General features: G+C 40.8%; 1 protein-coding gene and 1 long non-coding RNA gene across 2 annotated transcripts in view; one reads left to right on the top strand and one right to left on the bottom strand.

The window, feature by feature from the left end:
• Window positions 1-23,430, bottom strand: part of LOC142095476 (uncharacterized) — a 92,571-nt gene that overhangs the window by 7,006 nt on the left and 62,135 nt on the right. The window contains exon 5 of the mRNA XM_075178421.1: window positions 15,620-16,715. Coding sequence (XP_075034522.1) covers window positions 15,620-16,715 — 1,096 coding nt within the window. The remainder of the gene's footprint in view (window positions 1-15,619; window positions 16,716-23,430) is intronic.
• Window positions 161-13,144, top strand: LOC142160067 (uncharacterized). The gene is made up of 3 exons (XR_012693049.1): window positions 161-246; window positions 12,484-12,578; window positions 12,686-13,144. It is a non-coding gene; the product is annotated as an uncharacterized LOC142160067 (long non-coding RNA).

Raw genomic sequence — 23,430 nt, 5'->3', positions numbered from 1 at the left:
ATAAAAAATAAACAGTCACCAGATGTTTTTCTAAGCTAACAAATGAATGTCATTACCTGCTCCTTCTTTCTTATCTACTTAAGGGCCACCCGGATGATATTGTAAAGAACTTCCGGTCTGTGCGTTCCAAGAGAATTCCGGTCTGTGCGTTCCAAAGTAGAAGACCTACAACAAAATGGCCGCTGCCGTGTGTACAGCCAGTGACACTGAGACAGAGCTCCCGCTCTGCCTGACGAAAATCAGCTGGTAAGAAATGGGGGCGTTTCTATGCAAATTAACGGGTGTGGCATCATGGGAAGAGTTTGTATTTTTCTTACAACTATATCTATGTTTCAGCCTCACAGTAGTGCAGAGAACTGAGACAACACATTATATTCCCCATTTACAATTTTATCATTACCAGGTTATTACTACAGGCCAAATGACCATCCATTTTATATATTCCTAATGACCAGCACATTTCTTACATGCCAATGACCACTGCAAACCTCCAGCATACTTATATAGGACAATTAACAAGTAGATGTAACCCACCCAAATGTAGAGTATATATGTCGAACCCAAATAACTTATACTGATAATATATATACCTATAATGTTGTATCACAGATTACCACAAATCTTATCTAACCCAAATAATTTATACTAAAAATATATATGACCCATACTGTTATATTCCTTATTACCACCATGCCCATAAAGCACAAATATTTAATACTAATAATATATACAACATATATTACCTATACTGTTATATCCTATATTACCACCATGTTTATACAGCCCAAATACCTTATACTAATATCTCTCTCTCTCTCTCTTATACTAATCTCTCTCCCTTCTCCTCTTTTCTCTTATTTTGTGTCTTCCTCTTCTTTGATCCATCGTGGCTCCTCTGTGCTGCGCTCCTCAATGAAAATGTCGGCCATTATGTCATCACCCCCGACATTCAGTGTGAGCGCAGCACGGAGGAGGGGAACAGGGAGTAATCCTGACCGCAAAAAGTAAGTTTGTTTGTTTTTTTGGCAGAAATTTCTTTTTTTGCAGGATTATTTATTCTAATTAAGAGCCCTGCCTATAAGGCCCCCTTGTTCGTGGGGCCCCCGGGCACCAGCCCTTTGTGCCCAGTAGAAAAGATGGCCCTGAGATCTGGTGATTGTGAAGCCCAGTGGGATACACTGAACTCATTATCTTGTTCGTGGTACCAGATTTGTGACATGGCATGTTATCCTGCCGGAAGTAGCCAGTATAAGATGGGTACAGTGTGGACATAAAGAGATGCACATGATCAGCAACAGTGCTTAGGTCAGCTGTTGCATTTAACCAGTGCTCAGTTGGTATTAAGGGGCCTAATGTATACCAAGAAAACATTTCCCACACCATCACCACCAGGATGCACCATTGACACAAGGCATGATGGATCCATGAATTCATGTTGTTGACGCCAAATTCTGACCCTACCATCTGCATGTCACAGCAGAAATGAAGATTCATCAGACCAAACAATGTTTTTTCCAATCTTTACCTGCCCAGTTTTGGTGAGCCTGTGCCCACTGTACCCTCAGTTACCTGTCCTTAGCTGACAGGAGTAGATTCCAGTGTCAGATCTACTCCTGTCAGCCCACTTGGGGCAGATCACCAGCGGAATTCATTAGGCCAGTGCAAACTGTCAGCCCTGAGGATCTGTCTGTACCCAGACTGGGTTTTGTCTCTGGAGTTACAAAGCTGTGCGGCCTGATTATGTTCCTTTGCATGTAGGTGAAAAGACAGGAACAGGTGGTGATAAAACTAGCAGAGACCAGACAGTAGTTGAATTTCTAAAACCGGAACGGAACCAAAATGCTGGAACCGGAATGCTGGATGATGGAACCGGGAAAGCAGAATGACTGAACAGGAATGCTGGATGATGGAACCGGAATGCAGAATGACTGAACCGGAATGCTGGATGATGGAACCGGAATGCTGGATGATGGAACCGGAATGCAGAATGACTGAACCGGAATGCTGGATGATGGAACCGGAATGCTGGATGATGGAACCGGTATGCTGGATGATGGAACCGGGAAAGCAGAATGACTGAACCGGAATGCTGGATGATGGAACCAAAATGCTGGATGATGGAACCGGAATGCAGAATGACTGAACCGGAATGCTGGATGATGGAACCGGAATGCAGAATGACTGAACCGGAATGCTAGATGATGGAACCGGAATGCTGGATGATGGAACCGGTATGCTGGATGATGGAACCGGGAAAGCAGAATGACTGAACCGGAATGCTGGACGATGGAACCGGGAAAGCAGAATGACTGAACCGGAATGCTGGAACCTGAACTGGTAGTGATGGAACTGGAATACTGGAGCTGGAATGCAGACTGCACTGTCTGAAATGGAACAGCAGAAAGGATTTCAGACTGCAGGGAACCAGGTTGGCATTTGAAATAACAACGCTGCACTGGCAACAGGTAAGCGCTCCAGGCAGTACTTTTATAAAAAACTTCAAGTTAGGGCAATTGAGCAAGTGTGTGCCACCCCCAGAGGAGGGGATAGATTCAACCAACGGTGGCGTAGTGGTTAGCACATCTGCCTTACAGCACTGGGGTCATGAGTTCAATTCTCGACCATGGCCTTATCTGTGTGGAGTTTGTATGTTCTCCCCGTGTTTGCGTGGGTTTCCTCCGGGTGCTTCGGTTTCCTCCCACACTCCAAAAACATACTGGTAGGTTAATTGGCTGCTAACAAATTGACCCTAGTCTGTGTGTTTGTCTATGTCTGTCTGTCTCTGTCTGTGTGTGTGTGTTAGGGAATTTAGACTGTAAGCCCCAATGGGGCAGGGACTGATGTGAGTGAGTTCTCTGTACAGCGCTGTGGAATTTGTGGCGCTATATAAATAAATGATGATGATGATGATGAACCTTCTCTGTCACAGGGAGGCCTATTGGATCTTTTGATTGAATACCCTGGTGCCTCATGGTCTCAATGAGAGTATTGAACTTAATGCCATCTAAAGTCTCTTTCATCTATTTAGATCAATACTGTGGAGAGATGTCCATATATAGATATATTGATACTTATAAGTAATTGTAGACACATGTGTGCGTATTTACATTTTGTGTCTATTAAATATATCATTTTTAGGAATTTTTAAAATTTATTTTTATTTCTGTTGTAATTTTTAATATTTTATTTTAGGTATGTTATTTTGTTTTATTACTTTAGGGAATGTGATTCTTATCTTTAATTTTAATGTATAATTTAATTTTAATTTATACTTATTTAATATTTTTAATTTAAACAAGTTGTTATAGCTGTTATTGGTCTCGGTTGAGATGATTATATGCATAACAATGAGATGTAAGTATGAAAGTTATCAGTGTGGCCTCTGCTCTCTGATTTACTCCACGATAATGCTTCTAACCTTACTTAAACAGCTGTACTCATTATGAATGAACGATCTGGATCATGTTGGATTGGTTACCTATGGTCACGTGACATTTGTTTCGACCATAAATAAACACTTTAAACAAATCATTATTCCTCTGATGAAGCCGTTTGTAATGGAGAAACGCGTCAGTATGGGCTGCTATTCATTCAGCTGACTAATAGACTCCGCCCCTCCATACCCCGGGGTATTGTGTGATTGTCGGTCCGGGACATCTCCTCGTGTTACTGACATACAAGTATTTCTATTATCCGGCCGCAGAATGGATTAAGGACGAAGTGTCCGCAGAATGAGCTAAGTAATCTAGCTATTTTTCTGAATGGTCCTGCAGATCTATGCTTGCCAAAACTGGTAATTGAGCGTTATTCTGATGAACTCTATTGGCCTTTGAAAGAACGGATGTCTTTACTCTGATATTTGGAACTGTTGGTTACACGCTGTAACGCTGATTAAATTGGCACTATTATCCGAATCATAAATATAAGTAATCCAGCCATTATTTTGAATGTTGCTGCAGTTCTCTGCATGCTAAAACTGATAACCGAGGGCTACTTTGTTGAATTTCACTGGCCTTTGGGTTAACGGATGTCCTTATTCTGATCTTTGGAACTTTTTTGTAACACGCAATAATTCTAAATTATACCGGCATAATTGGAATTCCTAACCTGGGACTCATTATTTATGTGCCAAACAAATATTGAAAGTGAGGAGACCTTCTAGTAGGACTGTAAGTAATCATATGAACTGACCACTGTCAGAGTCTCGGTACCTATACTTGTTTTTAGGAAATTCACCATGGTCACTGCTAATACTTATTCTAGTGGATGTATGTGTGTGGTCCTGACCACCGTGTGCTAATAAGCAGAGTGTATGTATAAGGATAACAAGTGGTGTCAAATTCTTGATATATTGATACGGATTAACTAGACTATTTAATTGTATTTTTGCAGTTTTTTCCATTGGTGATTTATTTCAACTAGATCTCTTCATCTGTGTTGCTTGGAATACTACTTAATTTAGGAGGTTTTAGTCAGCTTTGATTTGTGTACACACATTTGTGTGTTTAATGTTTTACATTGTATATTTATATGTAATAAATAGATTTTTACAGTTGGATCAGCGCTTCCCTATTTTTTCACAATCTGTATATACTTTTTGGTCAGACTGAGATATCTACCTATAGGGATCAGCGGTTCTCTGTTTTTACAATTAATATAATCAAGATCCTTTAGCGCCTGGTATAGCTTTATTTTTTATAATAGTTGTTGATTCCTGATTGGCGACTGCGGTCAGCTGGGCTGAAGCAGCACTCTGAGTTGCTGAGATAGGTCAGGTGACTATATTCAAGATGGCAGCTCCCAGGAACTGGTTTTGGAGGGAAACCTGGAGAGGAGGCTGCTATGCCCTGACTGGCTGAGAGGAATCATGTGACCAAATCCAAATCCTGCACTCATACCCTGATTCTGGAGGGATCTCTGGAGTAGAGACAGACTGGGCATCATCTTGCAGAGAGATCTGAAACCAGCAGAGCCTGAGGACCGCAGGGACAGCTTGGAAAGACAGCGGAGAGGTTAGTGATAGGGCCCGATAGCCTGGTGAGTGACATTATGGGCTTGTGTGGCCTACCACTGAGCTGTTGTTGCTCCTAGATGTTTTTACATCACAATGTCAGCACTCACAGTTGACTGGGGCAGTTATATCAGTGCAGAAAGTTAATGAACTGACTTGTTGGGAAGGTGGCATCCTATGAAAGTGCCACACTGAAAGTCACTAAGCTCTTCACTACGACCCATTCTACTGCTAATGTTTTACTATAGAGATTGCATGGCTGTGTACTTATATATATGCACTTGTTCACAATGGGTATGACTGAAATGGCCAGACAACAATTAGAAGGGTTATCCACATAGTTTTGGCCATGTAGTGTACAAGTGGAATCAAAGACAGATCTCACCTTGCTAAAAACTTTTTCTCCAATTCTGGAGCAGAGTTTACAGCTCACCGTTGATGCGTTAGCTGAGCATGGTGGAGCAGAGGCACAAGAGGATGCACAGGTAGGCAGCTGGGTAAAATTTACTATTGGTAGCAGAGGGAGGGAGAGGCAGGCCAGTTCTGAGCGAAGCAATCCCAGCAGATTTGCCAGATTGGATGAAGATACTGTGGAAGGCAGTTCAGAATTGGTAGAGTTGGGTGAGACTGCTTCCTCTAGCAACCAGGGGAATGGTCTCTCCAGCATAGAGGGGACCAAAGTTACTCAGGGACCCAGGCAGATTGTGGTGGTAGGGGATTCAATTATTAGGAAGGTAGACAGGGCAATCTGTTACCGGGACCGTGCATGCCGAACAGTGTGTTGTCTCCCCCCGGTGCTCGGGCTCGGTATATTGCGGATCGGGTGGACAGATTTTTTGGAGGAGCTGGGAATGACCCTGCGGTTTTGGTGCATGTTGGCACCAATGACCGAGTTAGAGGAAGATGGGATGTCTTAAAGAATGATTTTATGGACATAGGTCGCAAACTTAAGGCATGGACATCCTGTGCCACTCGCTAGGGAGATTAATGCGTGGCTAAAAGATTGGTGTAGGAAGAAGGGTTTTGGATTCTTAGAGCACTGGTCTGATTTCTCAGTCAGTTGCCATCTTTATTGTCGAGATGGATTGCCCCTGAATGAGGTGGGAGCTGCTGTGCTAGGGGAGAGGATGGTTAGAAGGTTGGATGAGTTTTTAAACTATGCAAGCAAGTATTTATGGGATAGACATTGAGAGTAGTAAGGAGGAATTTAACAAGAGTTAAGGAGGTGGAGAGGGGGCAAAGGGAAGCATAGCCGATACTGAGGAGCCCTTTTTAAAGCAAAAATAAATACCTAAGGGAGGCAATAGACTTAAGTGTATGTATGCAAATGCAAGAAGCCTGACAGGCAAAAATGGGGGAGTTAGAACTATCCGAGCACTCTAAAACACCATTACATGTCCCAATTAGTAGAGGAACCAACTAGGAACTGGACTATAATGGACCTAGTAATAACAAATAATGTAGACGTAATATCAAATATTCAAGTAAGGGAACACTTGGGAAACAGTGATCATAACATGGTCTCATTTGAAATTACTTTCCAGAAGTAACGGTATAAGGGATCAACTAGGACTTTATACTTTAGAAATGCAAATTTTAATATGCTAAAGGAGTCTATAAAGTGCATAGACTGGGATAAAGATTTTGAAGGAAAAAATACGAAGAAATTTGGGCTGTCTTTAAAACACGTATAAGTTCATTCCTATGGGAAATAAATGTAAAAGAATTAAGTCTAAACCAATGTGGCTAAATAAATAGGTAAAGTAAGAAATGCCAAGGAAGAAGCGTGCATTTAAATTGTTTATGTCTGAAGGGTCTGAGGAGTCCTTCCGTAGGTACAAGGAATGTAATAAAACATGCAAAAAGGAAATTAGATGGCTAAATTAGAAAATGAAAAACAAGTTGCAAAAAGGTTTAAAAAAGAATATAGGACCCCTAAGAAGTGAGATGGGTGAATTGATAAATGATACTAAGAGAAAAGCAGAGGTATTAAACACTTTCTTTTCTTCAGTATTTACTAGAGAGGAACAAATGGTAGGAATAATACATAAAAATGGAAATGAAACCGTACCACTAATTAATACTTGGCTGACAAAAGAAGAAGTCGAAAGGTGACTGAAGAATATTAAGATAAATAAAGCTTCAGGTCCAAATGTCATACACCCAAGGGTTCTTATGGAGCTAAACTCAGAAATAGCTAGACCGCTATTAATACATTTCAAAGATTCAATCTCATCAGGCTCAGTACCAAGTGACTGGTGAATAGCAGCTGTGGTGCCGTTGTTTAAAAAGGGGACGAGATCACAAGGGAAATTATAGACCTGTAAGCCTGACATCAATAGTGGGGAAACTACTGGAAGGTATATTAAGGGATAGTATTCAGCAGTACTTGGTGTGCAATAAGATTATTAGTGGGAATCAGCCTGGATTTGTGAGGGATAGATCATGTCAAACTAATCTAATTAGTTTATACGAGGAAGTTAGTGGCAATTTAGACCAGGGCAGCACAGTAGATGAGGTCTACTTAGATTTTGCAAAGACCTTTGATACATTGCCACACAAGAGGTTGGTTTACAAAATAAGGCAACTGGGTCTAGGAAACAACATTTGTACTTGTATCGAAAACTGGTTAGAGAATAGGGAACAGAGAGTTGTGATAAATGGAACACTTTCTAATTGGTCAAAAGTTTTAAGTGGAGTACCTCAAGGTTCCGTTAAGGGGTTACTCCTTTTTAATATATTTATTAATGACTTTGGTGATGGTTTAGAGAGTAAAATTTCAATTTTTGCAGATGTAAGGTAATAAAATCAGAGCAAGATGTAGCTTCTTTACAGAGGAACTTAAATAAAATGGATGATTGGGTGGCCAAATGAAATATGAGGTTTAATATAGATAAATGTAAGGTTATGCATTTAGGGATCAAAAACAAGCATGAAATCTATACATTAAATGGGATTAATTTAGGGGAATCTATAATGAAAAAGGATTTGGGAGTGCTCGTAGACAATAGACTTAGCAATAGTGTTCAATGTCAAGCAGCAGCTGTAAGGGCAAATAAAGTATTGGCATGCATAAAAAGGGGCATAGATGCTATTAAAGTCATTTTATCACTCACCAATAAAACATTGTCCACTGCGATTGTTGTGGTTCCAAAGCACAAAGATATTTAATTGCAAAATATAGCAGGATTTACAACAAGCCATTATTACGCATTTAAGATGTTACAATAAAGCAGGAAAGTATAAAAACACCAAATACATTATATCTCATCTAACGTTTCATTCAGGCCCAGGATAAGGTAATCATCTCTGCTGTGTAGTCAGGCAGAAAGAGAGAATGGTCCAGCATGCATATATGCAGCTTCAGTATAGATAAAACTACTGGTGATGTCACTATGTACACAAGCAAAATGTCTAGGGTCTTCATTGGCTCAGGGTTTAATTATGTTCCAGTTGCCTGCTGGTCATAGGCTAATTCAAAGGATTTCTCGGGGAAGGTGTGATCACCTTCCCCCAACAGCTGAAAGCATGTGCTTCTCAAGGAAACCAACCCAAACCAGTTATAAACAAACTTAAAACACAATGTCATTTTGATCATTCAATCTTTTATCTTACATAACTATTGATCGCAGGAAGCAATCGTAAAGCCGAAAGTAGCGGATTAGAGATGGTAATGTGCAGATCAAAATGACACTAAACATACATTTCCTATATCCTGAGCCTTAGATACTTTTAATATATTATCATTTATGTATAAACAATCTAATACATTTTCCTAATAAATAAATGTAGATTGGAACATTCATTATTTACAAGTGTAAGTGCGAATGTAAATGTGTGTGTTATGAATCTGTGCGATTGCATCGTAACACGTGGCGTATTAATCGCAATGGCACGGTAAAACAATATTAATCAATTTGGTTTACTTCATCCAATTATTTGACCTCCACAATAGAAGGGAAGTGTAATTTGCCATTGTATAAATCGTTGGTAAGACTTCATCTTGAATATGGAGTACGATTCTGGGCACCACTCTATAAAAAAGATATTTTGGAACTAGAAATGGTTCAGAGAAGGGCGACAATATTGATAAAGGGTATGGAGTCATTAAGTTATGCAGTTTAGGCATGTTTACTTTAGTAAAGAGGCATCTAAGGGGAGATATGATTTCTATGTACAAATACATTAAGGGTCAATACAGAGAGCTTACATGGGAACTTTTTACCCCAAGGACCATACACAGGACACGTGGTCACCCCCTAAGGATAGAGGAGAGGAAATTTCACAACAAGCAAATGAAGGGGTTCTTTACAGTAAGGGCAGTCAAGATATGGAATTCACTGCCAGGGAAGGTTGTGATGGCAGATTCAATAGATATGTTTAAGAAAGAGTTAGACAAATTTTTAGCGAAAAAGTGTATCCAGTTACGACCGTTAATTAAAATGAAGGATAGTAGTGGATATAGGGGAAAAATAGAACTGCAAAATTGTGTCTGGAGGGATTTTCCCCGATTGAAACAGATTCCTTATTTGTGGTTGCTTAATCTGGATCAATTTCAAATAGAAGTGAGGGATCGCAGGAGATCCAAAATAGGTTGAACTTGATGGACTGGTGTCTTTTTTCAACCTCATCAACTAGGTTACCTTATCCTTAAAGATATAAAGAAAACTATATATGCGCTAAAAATAAATATCCTCAAGATATATAGCTAATGATTCTGCTGCTTCCACTAAGGAACCTGCTGTGGTTGTTTCCTAAAACATACAAATATAGAAAAATATATAGGAAAGTCATGTAGGTACATAAACCCCAAAAAATCTCAATAGAGCTGAATCCCAATATAGATGATAAGCAGTTAATCCTGATTGAAGCCACGAGAGAAATGGCAATATAAAATAGCAGAAAATAGCTTCCATAAAGTCACCAATCCCAAGCTTGCAGTCTTAAGGACACATAGGTCCAATTGAAAAGTAACTCAGTGACTTAGCTGGATGGTGTGCTGATATCCGCGGCTTTCTCATCTGTGGCAGGCTGATAGCCTAAAGATCTGGATGTCTGCTAGACTGTAGTGCGTTACGAGCGGCTGTTTCTCGTTGTGTTGCCAATCTGGAATTCCCGGAAGTAATGTATCGGAATCACCTGACGCGTTTCTCCGTCATCAGTGACGGTTTCATCAGAGGTAAGTATCGTATCGGAGACATCCTTTTTATATGCTGTGTTGGATCTAATGGATTAATCCTTCCATAGCCTCTTATCATACGCAAATGAGGAAAGAAGTGAGCAGTCTGATATTCAATGATGTTCGTTTCTTCAATAAGATCTCATATTAAATATTTTTGGATTCCTCAATCATTGCGTTTCAGTTCTCCGTTGTCCATACGAATTGTCATTCTTTAGAGACAAGTAATAGTATATTTTATTAGGATCTTACCAGTTAGCAGATAAGCCATAAATTAAAGATCCCATTCTCTAACAGCTTGGATGTAGGCTCATATTTCATATTCTAGCATCAAATATAAAGGGGCTAAATATCCATTTGATGAAATATAATTATAGTAATAATCAAGACCAATACTCCATTTTTATAGAAAACAGCATATTGACTTGTTTATCTAAAATCAAATCTATACCTGTGCTAGATATATAATATAAAATACATAAAACAAATATAAAAAAATAATATAAAAAACTATGTGAGTCTGAGATGCAATATATCAACATCCATATGCATGGAAAAAATTTAGTATAGAGCGATATAGTGGACAATATATACCTTTTAATTATCTTATCTAATAATATGCATAAAGCATCACATATATCTATCAGAATCTATTAATTTTATATTGATGTTTTCATATATTATTAAGCTCCAAAGTGTCGTTCAGACCAAAGGGCAGCAGTGTTTTGAGTTTGAATATCCAGAATGCTTCACGTTTACATAATTGATTGAATCTGTCTCCGCCCCTTTTTGTTATTTTGATCTGTTCAATGGCTTTGATTTTTACATTTTTCAAATCACCATTCTGGCACCTATTCATATGTTCTGAAAGGTTGTATGTCTTAACACCTTTCACAATATTTTTCCTGTGTTCTAAAAAGCGTATATATACAAGCCTCGTGGTACGTCCCACATATTGTACACCACATCCGCATTGTATTAGGTATACAACAAAATGGGATCTGCAATCCATAGTAGTCATAATAGTAAATTTTTCTTTGGTAACAAATTAAATAAAATCTTGAGCTTTATGTTCAACATATTTACATGTGAGACATCGATTTCTGCTGCACCTATAGAATCCATTAGGTCTGCTACTAAGCCAAATTATAGATTTACCTATTGATGAATCTGTACCTTTAATGGTAGAATCAGGAAAAGTCTTAAGGGTTCGATCTTCGCAAGGACCCAGAAAGTGACTGGGTGCGAATTTCTCTTTTAAATTACGTGCCCTCCTGAACACCACATTCTTTCCTCATTAATCATAGGCCCTATTAGGTCATCCATTTCTGAAATAGCAGAGTTAGTTATGTTTAACTATTTCCTTAATGCTTAATGCAAAATTATTATAACTAGTTACAAAAACAAGCGATTTATCCTTTTTCTTATCCACATGCTTCTTATTTTGGACCAGTAGAGGGTCGCGGTCTAATTGTTCAACCTCTTTAAAAGCGTTGATAAGCAATGGTTTCGGATATCCTTGTTTGATAAATGAATGGTACATTTTCTCCGCTTGTTCCTTGAAATCTACCAATGAGGAACAGTTTCTGCGTACCCAGCGGAACTGTCCTCTGGGGATGTTGGTCTTCCAGTTCCTCTCGTGCCCACTACGGAAATGCAAGTAATTGTAAGTATCTACATCCTTAGAAAAAGTCTTAGTTGCAATCCTACCCATATCAATGTATAGTGACACGTCTAAATAATTGATATGTGTTTTACTATATGTACTGGTATATCTGAGGCCAAAATTATTGTCATTAATGTGAGATATGAATAAATCAATAGACTCCTCATCTCCATCCCATACAAAAAATAGATCGTCAATGTAACGGCCATAGAGGACCAGGCCCGTATCATATAATTCTACAGTCGTTAGTGGCTGTGTGTGATCCAATTCCATCGCTAAACTGTCTAGTTCTATTAAGGCTGTGTAGTTATCCTTATCTAGAATGACTTGCATCACCTCATCCTTTTTATCTTTCAGGTATTTATGGGCAAAATATCTCTTGCGGCTAAGATTTCTCACGTATCTATTAAGATCTATAAATAATTCAAATAGGTTGGGCTTTGTAGAAGGAGCAAATTTCAAGCCTCTTTCTAATAACTTGGCCTCTTCAGGAGTCAACACCCTAGAAGATAGATTATATATGCCTTTTCCTTTTAGACTAGTTTGAGATTCTTGGATCTGCTTGGTATTTCCTCCCCTGCATCCTCTAAATCTAACTCTCGGTTTCTTTTCATGATTGATGGATAGGAGCTTGGAGCTTTCTGGGCGTATAGTGCTTGCAACGCCCGACTGTTCTCTAAAAAAGTTTGAGAAGATAAAGATCAGTATGACCCGCAGGTGAGGTAAGAGGCTTCATATTTCTGACAAGTTAAATGTTTACATCTAATTTTTATCTCAATCACTTGAAATAATCAATGTATGCTCTCTTCGTCTCTTCCTCCACACACAGAAAATGGGAACATTTAACGGATATCGATCTTCACTGATTACAACATAGCAAGATACAATTCTGTTTCCAGCACTTAATCAGCAGACTATTATTCACAATACTACACAATGTATGTACCTCTTTCTCTTCCCTCATTCTTTTCTCTACAATTTTACCAACACATGGAAAATGGAGTAAACTAAAGAGAAAGAGATCTAACCACGTCGACAGCAGGAAAGCTGCCTATCGTTAAGACATTTTCACTAGGAAAATAGAGGAACTATTAGACAAATGCAAACCACTGGCCTATATACCTTCAGCTAAAGTTTTATGCTTTACATTTAGGAACTCATCCTAACACTCCCATTTAGATTGTGATTGCATTTTTTATATTTGTGTATTATTGACTCTGATCCGGCAGATCAGATACATTTGCATAAACCACTTCTTTCCCTGTCATCATCCTAATCCCACCCATTGTGCACCGTTAGCCTATTCTCTAAATTAATAATAATTTTTTGAACAATCAAAAATGTGAGTTCAAATCTTTATCATTTGACTCGTGTCACAAGAAAACGAGAGGAGATGGGGATGGTGGGGTCATATGTTAATCAAGAACTTTTTTTAGAAATGTTATTATAATACAAATAAATACTAAGAACAAGGTTAAGACAGAGCTCAGAAATCAACCTTCTTAAACAAGACCAAGGAATCCAGACAGCCTGTAAAACTACAATATAAAACAGGAAGTTACAGATGTCTGTGGGATTACATCCAGTAGTGAAAGGGTTTCCAACTCACCAGATCATAGAACAGAACAAGATAATCAGAAGGTAAGTAGAATCAGTGCCCCAATGCAGCCTCCACTGAATCTCATAGACAAAGTTTGTGACAGCATACAAGAACCACTAGATAGTGATGAAAGTAGCTCTAAAGTACTTATAAAAATGTAACACTCAAAAGATCCGTGGATAAAAGATAAGAGGCCTGATTCATTAAGTATCTTAAATGAAGAGGATTCTTATTTCAGTCTCCTGGACAAAACCATGTTACAATGCAAGGGGTGCAAATGAGTGTTCTGTTTTGCACATAAGTTAAATACTGACTGTTTTTTCATGTAGCACACAAATAGCAACTTTAAATTTCAGTGTACAAATAAGCTATCAAGTATTTGTGTGCTACATGAAAAAACAGTCAGTCTTTAATTTATGTGCAAAACAGAACACTCATTTGCACCCCTTGCATTGTAACATGGTTTTGTCCAGGAGACTGAAATAGGAATCCTCTTCATTTAAGATCCTTAATGAATCAGGCCCAAAATGACTATATTTTTTCACAAAATATATATATATCTAATATATATAAGCCTAGCGACGTGTGTTAGTGTGTGTGTGGAAAAAACTATTTTCTCAGAAAGGGCTCATCCAATTGACCTGAAATTTGGTATACTGACATTATTTGACAAAAAAATTATAATAGTGAAGTCAGTTAACCTCCATCATCCCCCCTTCCCCCCGTGGGAGGGGTAATAAAGGCTAAATTTACGAGTTGAGGGCTCAAACTCTTTTTCGTGAGGTAATTGTGATACAAGCAGAAGTTTTGACTGGCTCTGCTGAAGGAGAGAAGGTGATGATACCTCGGATTGACTTATGTCCATCCGAAACAGGACTGACGTTTAAGCTAGGAGGGGGACAGAGAAAGACGCTGAAGAGGGGGGCAGAGAGAGACGCTGAAGGGGGGGGACAGAGAGAGATGCTGAAGGGGGGGACAGAGAGAGATGCTGAAGGGGGGACAGAGTGAGAGCTGATGAAGAGGGGGACAGAGTGAGAGCTGATGAAGAGGGGGACAGAGTGAGAGCTGATGAAGAGGGGGACAGAGTGAGAGCTGATGAAGGGGGGACAGAGTGAGAGATGGCGAAGAGGGGGACACAGGGTGTGAGATGGTGAAGAAGGGGACACGGTGTGAGATGGTGAAGAAGGGGACACAGGGTGTGAGATGGTGAAGAAGAGGACACAGAGTGATATGGTGAAGCTGCGCAGTGATATGATGAAGGGGCACAATGTGATTGTGAATGGGTCTAAACACATCTTACATAATTTTGACCCAACTACTTTAAAAACGGGACTACCCGGTAATTATTTTTGCTTAGGGGTGCCTTGGAAAAATTATGGTGACCCTGAGGGTGCCTCGAACTGAGAAAGTTTGGGAACCACTGACCTTGAAGAAACAAGACATCCAGCTGCTGAAAGTAATTTACCAGTTGAGAATTACTGGATCTAGTGAAATAGTAACACAGGTTACAGATCTCACCTCACACCTTCAATTACAGAGTCAGTTTAAACATGATGTAATGTTTATTTTATTTATTACAGTTCTTTAAATATTTACTCATCACATCAATCCCTACCCCAGTGGCAAAACAATCTATATTCCCCAACACACACAATTATAGCAGAAGCCAACCACCCTACCAGTATTGTCTTTGGAGTGTGTGAGGAAACCGGTGGGAAAACTACACAAAGATGGGGAGAACATAGAAACTCAGAGGTAGGAACTTGGTGAAACCAAACCCATGATTCTAGCGCTATGAGATAGTGCTTAGGTCATATAGTACCCTATATAATGACAATGTGGTCTTTCTATCATTGCAGAGAGTTAGACCGACCTCTAATAGAATAACTAAATTGCACTAAATTCCCCAGATGAGCAAATTGTTGCATCATTATACTGAAGGCACACATTTCAGTTCTATGTTTAGGTGGTAATTCATTTATGAAATATTAATATATTGTGTGTCTTTGAAGATTTAAATTACACTCAATTAAGCAGGGATAATAATATACAATTCTGAGTATAGTCTAAAATTTTATTTTTTAATCATTTTCATTTCTATAATAATGGAAATCAAATACCACTGCAATTCTGCATCATATATTTCTATCATCTCATGGAATTTTTTTTCCTCTATGAAGACTCTCATGTTTACATTCAGAACATGAAAATGGCTTCTCACATGTGTGAGTTCGCTGGTGTTCAACAAGACATGATTTGCTTCCAAAACATCTCCCAGATTCAGAACATGGAAATGGCTTCTCACCTGTGTGAGTTCGCTGGTGTTTAGCAAGATATGATTTCTTTCTAAAACATTTCCCACATTCAGAACACGTAAATGGCTTCTCACCTGTGTGAGTTCGCTGGTGTTCAGCAAGTAATGATTTCTTTTTAAAACATTTTCCACATTCAGAACATGGAAATGGCTTCTCACCTGTGTGAGTTCGCTGGTGTTCAGCAAGACATGATTTGCTTCCAAAACATTTCCCACATTTAGAACATGGAAATGGCTTCTCACCTGTGTGAGTACGCCAATGGTTAAGAAGACCTACTTTATTTGCAAAACATTTCCCACATTCAGAACATGGAAATGGTTTCTCACCTGTGTGAGATCGCTGGTGTTCGGCAAGTAATGATTTCCTTCTAAAACATTTCCCACATTCAGAACATGGAAATGGCTTCTCACCTGTGTGAGTTCGCTGGTGTTCAGCAAGTAATGATTTCTTTTTAAAACATTTCCCACATTCAGAACATGGAAATGGCTTCTCACCTGTGTGAGTTCGCTGGTGATCAGCAAGACATGATTTGCTTCCAAAACATTTCTCACATTCAGAACATGGAAATGGCTTCTCACCTGTGTGAGTACGCCAATGGTTAAGAAGACCAACTTTACTTGCAAAACATTTCCCACATTCAGAACATGGAAATGGCTTCTCACCTGTGTGAGTTCGCTGGTGTTCAGCAAGACCTGATTTGGTTCCAAAACATTTCCCACATTCAGAACATGGAAATGGCTTCTCACCTGTGTGAGTACGCCAATGTTTAAGAAGACCTACTTTATTTGCAAAACATTTCCCACATTCAGAACATGGAAATGGCTTCTCACCTGTGTGAGTACGCCAATGTTTACGAAGATCTACTTTATTTGCAAAACATTTCCCACATTCAGAACATGGAAATGGCTTCTCACCTGTGTGAGTTCGCCAATGTTTAAGAAGATCTGATTTCTTTAGAAAACATTTCCCACATTCAGAACATGGAAATGGCTTAACTGTGTGAGTTCGCTGGTGTCCAGCAAGAAATGATTTGCTTCCAAAACATTTTCCACATTCAGAACATGGAAATGGCTTCTCACCTGTGTGATTATGCCAATGTTTAAGAAGATCTACTTTATTTGCAAAACATTTCCCACATTCAGAACATGAAAATGGCTTCTCACCTGTGTGATGTCGTTGATGTCTAATAAGACTTGATTTGAATGTAAAACATTTATCACACTCAGAACATGCAAGTGACTTTTTACCAGTGTGAGTTTTCTGATGATTAACAAGATATGATTTCTGAGTAAAATGTTTCCCACATTCAGAACATGAAAATTGTTTATCATCTGTATAAGCTGTACTGTGTGTAACAATATCCGAGTTGTAAAGTGAACATTCCTCATTAATTGAAGGATCAGATGATATATTTGCACAGTGAAGTAATCGATGTATATTTAGGGCAATGGGGTTTTCTCCTGAAGTATTTTGTGTGATGTTGTCATGTTCCATTTCACAATCTGGAGATAAAATGAGATGTCTCTCCGAGTTTTTCCAACTGTACAGTTCATCTGCTGGGAATAAAATAAATATATGGAAATACACATTTCTGCAGAACAGATTTGTTTTTATTTTTTTACTACAAGTGTATTTCAATACCACAACATTTCCATACAAACAGTGAATTCAACATTTTCAAATTTCAATTTGTGAATGAAGAATAATAAATTATATTAAAAAGCTTCCATTACATGCTATGATGTCACACTGCTATTCAAGACCGCTCATTGGTTAGCACTTTATGACGAGAAGTCGACATCATTATTTAAGACAACTGAGCAAGAAGAGGACCCAGGAGCGCCAAGAAAGGTGAAAACATTTCTCTGAAATCTCTCCAGTGGACCCTGATGAAATTGAAGCCCTGATCTTACGTCTACTAGAGACTGGTGTTCTGTAAGGGTGCAACCTCTGGGCTTGGTACTGGGATTCCTGGGGGTAAATGTATGAAGTATCGGTTTCTGCAAATCGACGGAAATCGGCCATTGTCACTTTAAATTTCTATTGCAAAGTCACCGATTTCCAGTGACTTGCAGAAACCGATGCGTCATAGATTTACCCCGTGGACTAGATTCAGACACCTTACCTATAATCTAACCTGTAATCATAGTTACAATCTAAAACATTCACTTTTAACAATGCTCACTCACACTCTACACTTATATGCAGGTCACATTTGCTGGTCTGACCTCACACTGTCTTATCACTCTCAGGATCTCCATCTCAATCTTTGCAACTGTACCTCTCTCTCTAACAAGGGACATCTCCATTAGAGGTCAGACACAACCAAGCATCCAAGAGCACTAATTTAAACAGGTATATGAACAGACCGGACATGAACAAACCCTGGTACGAACGAGCATAATCCACCAGAACACATCACCGTTTTAAACACTAAGATCCTGCCAGAGTTCCCGGTCCACACTCAATAATTACATCACAGGAGCGTTACTCTCTCTCTCTTTAGCATCACACCTCAGAGGGTTATTATGCTTTTGCACTACAGAAGACCACACCCAGTCCCACTCACAGCATATAAATAACTATACAGAATAACATTTTAACATAGACATACATGTGAGAAAGTTTCTTGAAAATCTCCTGCCCTTGGAAAGCAAACAGCATGGCAGAGAACAACAATCTTCTTTCCAATTATACTTTTACAACATTCCTCTGGACCAAAAACCAAAGCATGCACCGTTTTCACATGCTATACTTTTATAGATATTTTCTGCTCATGAATGATCCATGGCAAACATTGACAAGGTGTTACGAAACAAAGTCCCAGACACTTACCACAAGGACTAAGCCCTGAGATCCCACCCTATCAATCATGGTCAGAGTTTCTCAAATATCAGGTGCCCCTATGTTGTCCCCAGAAGGCTAGGGAGAGGCAAGTACCAAGCATGTTCAATAATGGTTCTGTATGCCCAGGATCTCAGTGGCAGGGACAGGTTGGGAACTTAAAGCGGTCCTGGAAAAAGTATATATTTGGCCTTGTGTAGGCAGGACCAAATCAACTGTAGATGGAGCCAACACAAATGGATGGGGTTAGCACACACTTAGCCCTAGCTGCATCGGTGATAGACGAGGCCAATGCAACACACAATGATAGGAAAATTCACAGCAAGCAGAGCCTGTCACGGTAAGTCAAGCTAATGCACAAGTAGGTAACGCAAACACAAGCAGGCCGAGTCAGCACACCAGTGGGTGGAATATATGCATTGGTTATGTGAGTGGTGTAGCTTAATCCAGCCGCAGGGAGTTCCCAGGGTTTGCATTAATATGACAGTAGTTAGGTCTCAGACGTCCTTGCTCTTGCATGAAGTCTGGTCAAAATAAGATAGATTCTAACTGGGGTCTCATCCACTGTCAATTTCCCAGTGATTCTAAAGTCTCCCTAGCAATATAAAATGGAAAAGAAATCTCATTGCCTCTGCTTACATGTATGCAAGAATTTAAGGGTGTCCTTACCATGATGGTGGAGTATGCCATTACCCCCAAGTATAGGAACCACCCTCCCAATGTCTTCTGTACCTCTTCTTGCGGGCAGAGTTGGCTTTAATATATAAAAAATACATACTAATATAACTGTAATTCACATCAACAATTCAAAGATATTATTTTTTGATCAAATTAAACAAATTTACACCTATGTAGGCACCATACAAAATGTAATGAGTCTTGTTTTACATTTAGCTTAGTGCATATATGGGTGTATTTTCGTTTCAGTCGAACAAAAAAAAATCTATTCAATTGTAGGTATTGCAGTTTGGCATGATAATTTGGTCAGTATTAGTGTCCGCCCCACAGCACAGCCGGCATGCCAGCATCCGGACCTACTGAAGAAACCAAAGCAAACTGTGGATGAACCACGCTGGTGACTGCAGTATGGGAACCACAAAAGAGCCGCTACAACATGACATCCCTTTGCTGAGCAGGACCACAGCTGTTAGGAACCCCTCCAGCCGGCACAACACAACCCGGAGTCTACTCTGCCAATCAGGTGTTTACTGGAGCCCCTGATGATGGGGACAGACTGGGCTGCAGACTGACAGAGGGTCGTGAAGTGTGTACCGGCTGGGGAGAACCCAGGCAAGCGGAGTAAGGTCCAAGCAGAGGGTCAAAATCAAGGCAAAAGGTCATACACGAAAGCAGGTCAGCAGACTGGCAAACAGAAGCTATAACCGGCAATGAGGCAGCAGACCTCATTGCCTTAAATACCAGTGGCCACCAATCAGAGCCTAGCTCTGAATCAGACATAGCCCCCTGCATAATGAATGTGCCCAAGCATTAATCCGCCCACAGGCTGGAGGATATGATGAGCGCATGCGCCCGGCTTCCTCTCATTGCCTTAGCCATAGCGACGGCCAGGACAAAGGTGAGTGAGTCGCGGCGGCTGGGCACCGCCGCGGCTCGTAACAACAGCATGGCTGTCCTAACGGTAATTCTTTTGTTCCCAGAGGGAAATGTCCACAGAATACAGACTGCTCTGCCCATAGAGGGAGGGAACTCCTCAAGTTACAGGAGGCTTCTGAAACAATGTTGTTATAAGATACTCAAAACCTGGCTACAGAGTTTGCTGCCATCAGGCTGCACAGGAGAAGAGGAATCGAGGCTGATTATTTGAGCGATCTTATAAGGACCAATGAAGCGAGGAGCAAGTTTCATACAGGGCACTTTAAGACGAATGTTATTCGTAGACAACCACACCTTGTCACCGACTTTCAAAAGAGGAACAGCTCTGCGTTTTCTATCTGCCGCTAACTTGTAGCGAGTACAAGATTTTTTAAGGGACCTCCTGACTTGAGACCAGATGGATAGAAAATCCTGTCGAAGGGTATTAACTGCAGGAACTTGGGAGGGAGGGAGAGCTGAAAACTCCGGGATACGAGGATGGCTCCCAAATACAATGGAAAAAGGAGTAGCTAAAGTGGACTCGTGAAAGGAATGGTTGTGAACAAATTCTGCCCAGGGTAACAGATCCACCCAATTGTCCTGGTTGGAGGAGGAATATATTCTGAGAAACGTTTCAAGGTCTTGATTCACCCTTTCAGTCTGACCGTTGGTCTGGGGATGATATGCGGAGGAGAATTTCAGACGGATACCCAGAAGATGACAGAGGGACCTCCAGAACTTTGAGACAAATTGGACACCGCGGTCTGAGACAATTTCGGCGGGGCACCCATGTAGTCGGAATACTTCCTTCACAAAATGTTGAGCTAGACATACTGAGGACGGAAGTCCAATGAGTGGGACGAAGTGTGTCATTTTAGAGAAACGGTCCACAATCACCCAGATGGTATTGAACTTCTTAGCTATGGATAAGTCAGTGATGAAGTCCATGCTAATATGGGTCCACGGTTTGGTAGGTAGAGGAAGAGGGTGCAGCAACCCTGGCGGAACTTGGCGGGGGGGTCTTGTTTTGAGCACAGATAGAAAAGGCGGCCACAAAGTCTTTAACTTCGGAGTGGAAATTGGGCCACCAATACTGTCGGAAAACTAGTTCAGAAGTCTTACGGGAACCAAGATGTCCTGCAAATCGTGAAGCATGGAACCAGCGTAGGAGACTTTTCCGTAGATGAAGAGGGAGAAATGTTTTCCCTTGGGGGGGGGGGGGGAGTAGGATTAGGAGTGAGAGCAAATTCAGGCATTTAGAATCCAAAATAGGACGTTCCAGAAAAGTGTCTGATCCCAAACTTCCGGGGAAAGCCCGATATAATGCATCCCCCTTTTTGTTTTTGAGACCAGGCTTGAAGGTGACCCGAAGATCGAAGCGGGTAAAGAAAAGCGACCAGCGGGCTTGACGCGGATTCAGGCATTGGGCTGTCTGAAGATAGAGTAGGTTCTTGTGATCCGTGAAGATCGTAACTGGATGACGAGCCCCCTCCAGGAGGTAACGCCACTCACTTAAGGCCAACTTCATGGCAAGGAGTTCTTTGTCCCGGATGGCGTAATTACTCTCTGTGGGCAGGAACTTGCGGGAGAAGAACGCACATGGATGGAACTTGCCTTGAATGTTTTTTTCGGAAAGAACTGCCCCCACTCCAGTGGAGGAAGCATCTACCTCTAGGAAAAAAGGAAGAGAAACATCAGGTTGCTGGAGGATTGGGGCCGAAGAAAAGGCTCTTTTTAGGAATTGGAAAGCTTCTAATGCTTCAGAGGACCATATTTGAGGGTTTGCCCCTTTCCGAGTGAGAGCCACCAGAGGCGCCACAATAGAAGAGTAACCAGCTATAAACCGTCTATAATAATTGGCGAAGCCCAGGAAACGTTGAATGGATTTGAGGGTAGTTGGCTGGGGCCAGTCGATAATAGAGCGGACCATTCCAGGATCCATTTGTAGGCCTGATCCAGAAACTAAGTAACCAAGGAAAGGCAACTTAAGGGCCTCGAAAATACATTTTTCCAGCTTGCAGAACAGGTGGTTAGTGCGTAGTCTGGAGAGGACTTCAGCCACATGCAGGCGATGAGAGAGGTCGTCTCTAGAAAAGATTAGGATGTCGTCCAGGTATACCACTACGTAAGAATATAACAGGTCACTGAACATTTCATTAACAAAGCTTTGAAAAACGGAAGGGGCGTTACATAAGCCGAACGGCATCACCAGGTATTCATAATGGCCGTCCCGTGTATTAAAAGCCGTTTTCCACTCGTCCCCAGAGCGGATCCTAATAAGGTTGTACACACGACGTAGATCTAGTTTAGTGAAGATCTTCGCACCTTTAATGCGATCGAAGAGCTCAGTGATCAATGGAATAGGCTAACGGTTTTAAATAGTGATGGTGTTCAATCCTCGGTAGTCAATGCAGGGACGGAGGGCTCCATCTATTTTTTCACAAAGAAAAACCCGGCCCCGGCGGGTGAGGATGAGGGTCTAATGAAGCCACGTTGCAGATTTTCCTTGATATAGAGCGTAGCAGCCTCTGTTTCAGGTAGCGAAAGTGGATAGACCCGGCCTCGTGGAGGAGTTTTCCCGGGAAGAAGATCAATGGGGCAGTCCCAGGGTCGGTGGGGAGGTAGACGCTCGGAGGCCTTAAAGAAAACATCCAAAAATGAAGAGTATTGGGAAGGCAGGGTGACTGTAGTAGATTCCAAGGGAATTTGAGTAGAGCAGAGAGGCTTGACAGGCGTCAAGCACTTGCGGGAGCAAGTAGGACCCCATGCGATGATTTGTGAAGAAGGCCAATCCAGGTGGGGTGAATGTAGATGAAGCCATGGTAATCCAAGGATGATGGGGCTGAATGGTCAGCGGCAGGACAAGAAAGGATATTTTTTCCCAATGGAGAGCCCCAACTTGCATGGAGATAGGCCTGGTTCATTTATGAATGCTGCCATTAGGGAGACGGGAACCATCAATGCCAGTAGTGACCACGGGCTTCCTCAGCGGAACAGTAGGTAAGGCAAGTTGGGTTACTAAAGATTGTGAGATAAAGTTCCCGGCTGCTCCTGAGTCCAACAATGCCATGGACGGAATGGACCCTGAAGGCAAACGTAAACTGACAGGAAAAGAACATGTTGGGTCTGGAAAAGAAGTTGGAGAGGCAGTAAAAGTCCCTAGTCTGACCTCTCCAGTGCAGGCTAAGGTCTGTCGTTTCCCGAGCGCCGGGTACAGGAAGC

This window comes from Mixophyes fleayi, chromosome 6 (genome assembly GCF_038048845.1).
Source record: "Mixophyes fleayi isolate aMixFle1 chromosome 6, aMixFle1.hap1, whole genome shotgun sequence".
NCBI classification, from domain to species: Eukaryota; Metazoa; Chordata; class Amphibia; order Anura; family Limnodynastidae; genus Mixophyes; species Mixophyes fleayi.
The sequence above is the reverse complement of the archived record's forward strand: the minus strand, read 5'-3'. Positions and strand labels throughout refer to the sequence as shown.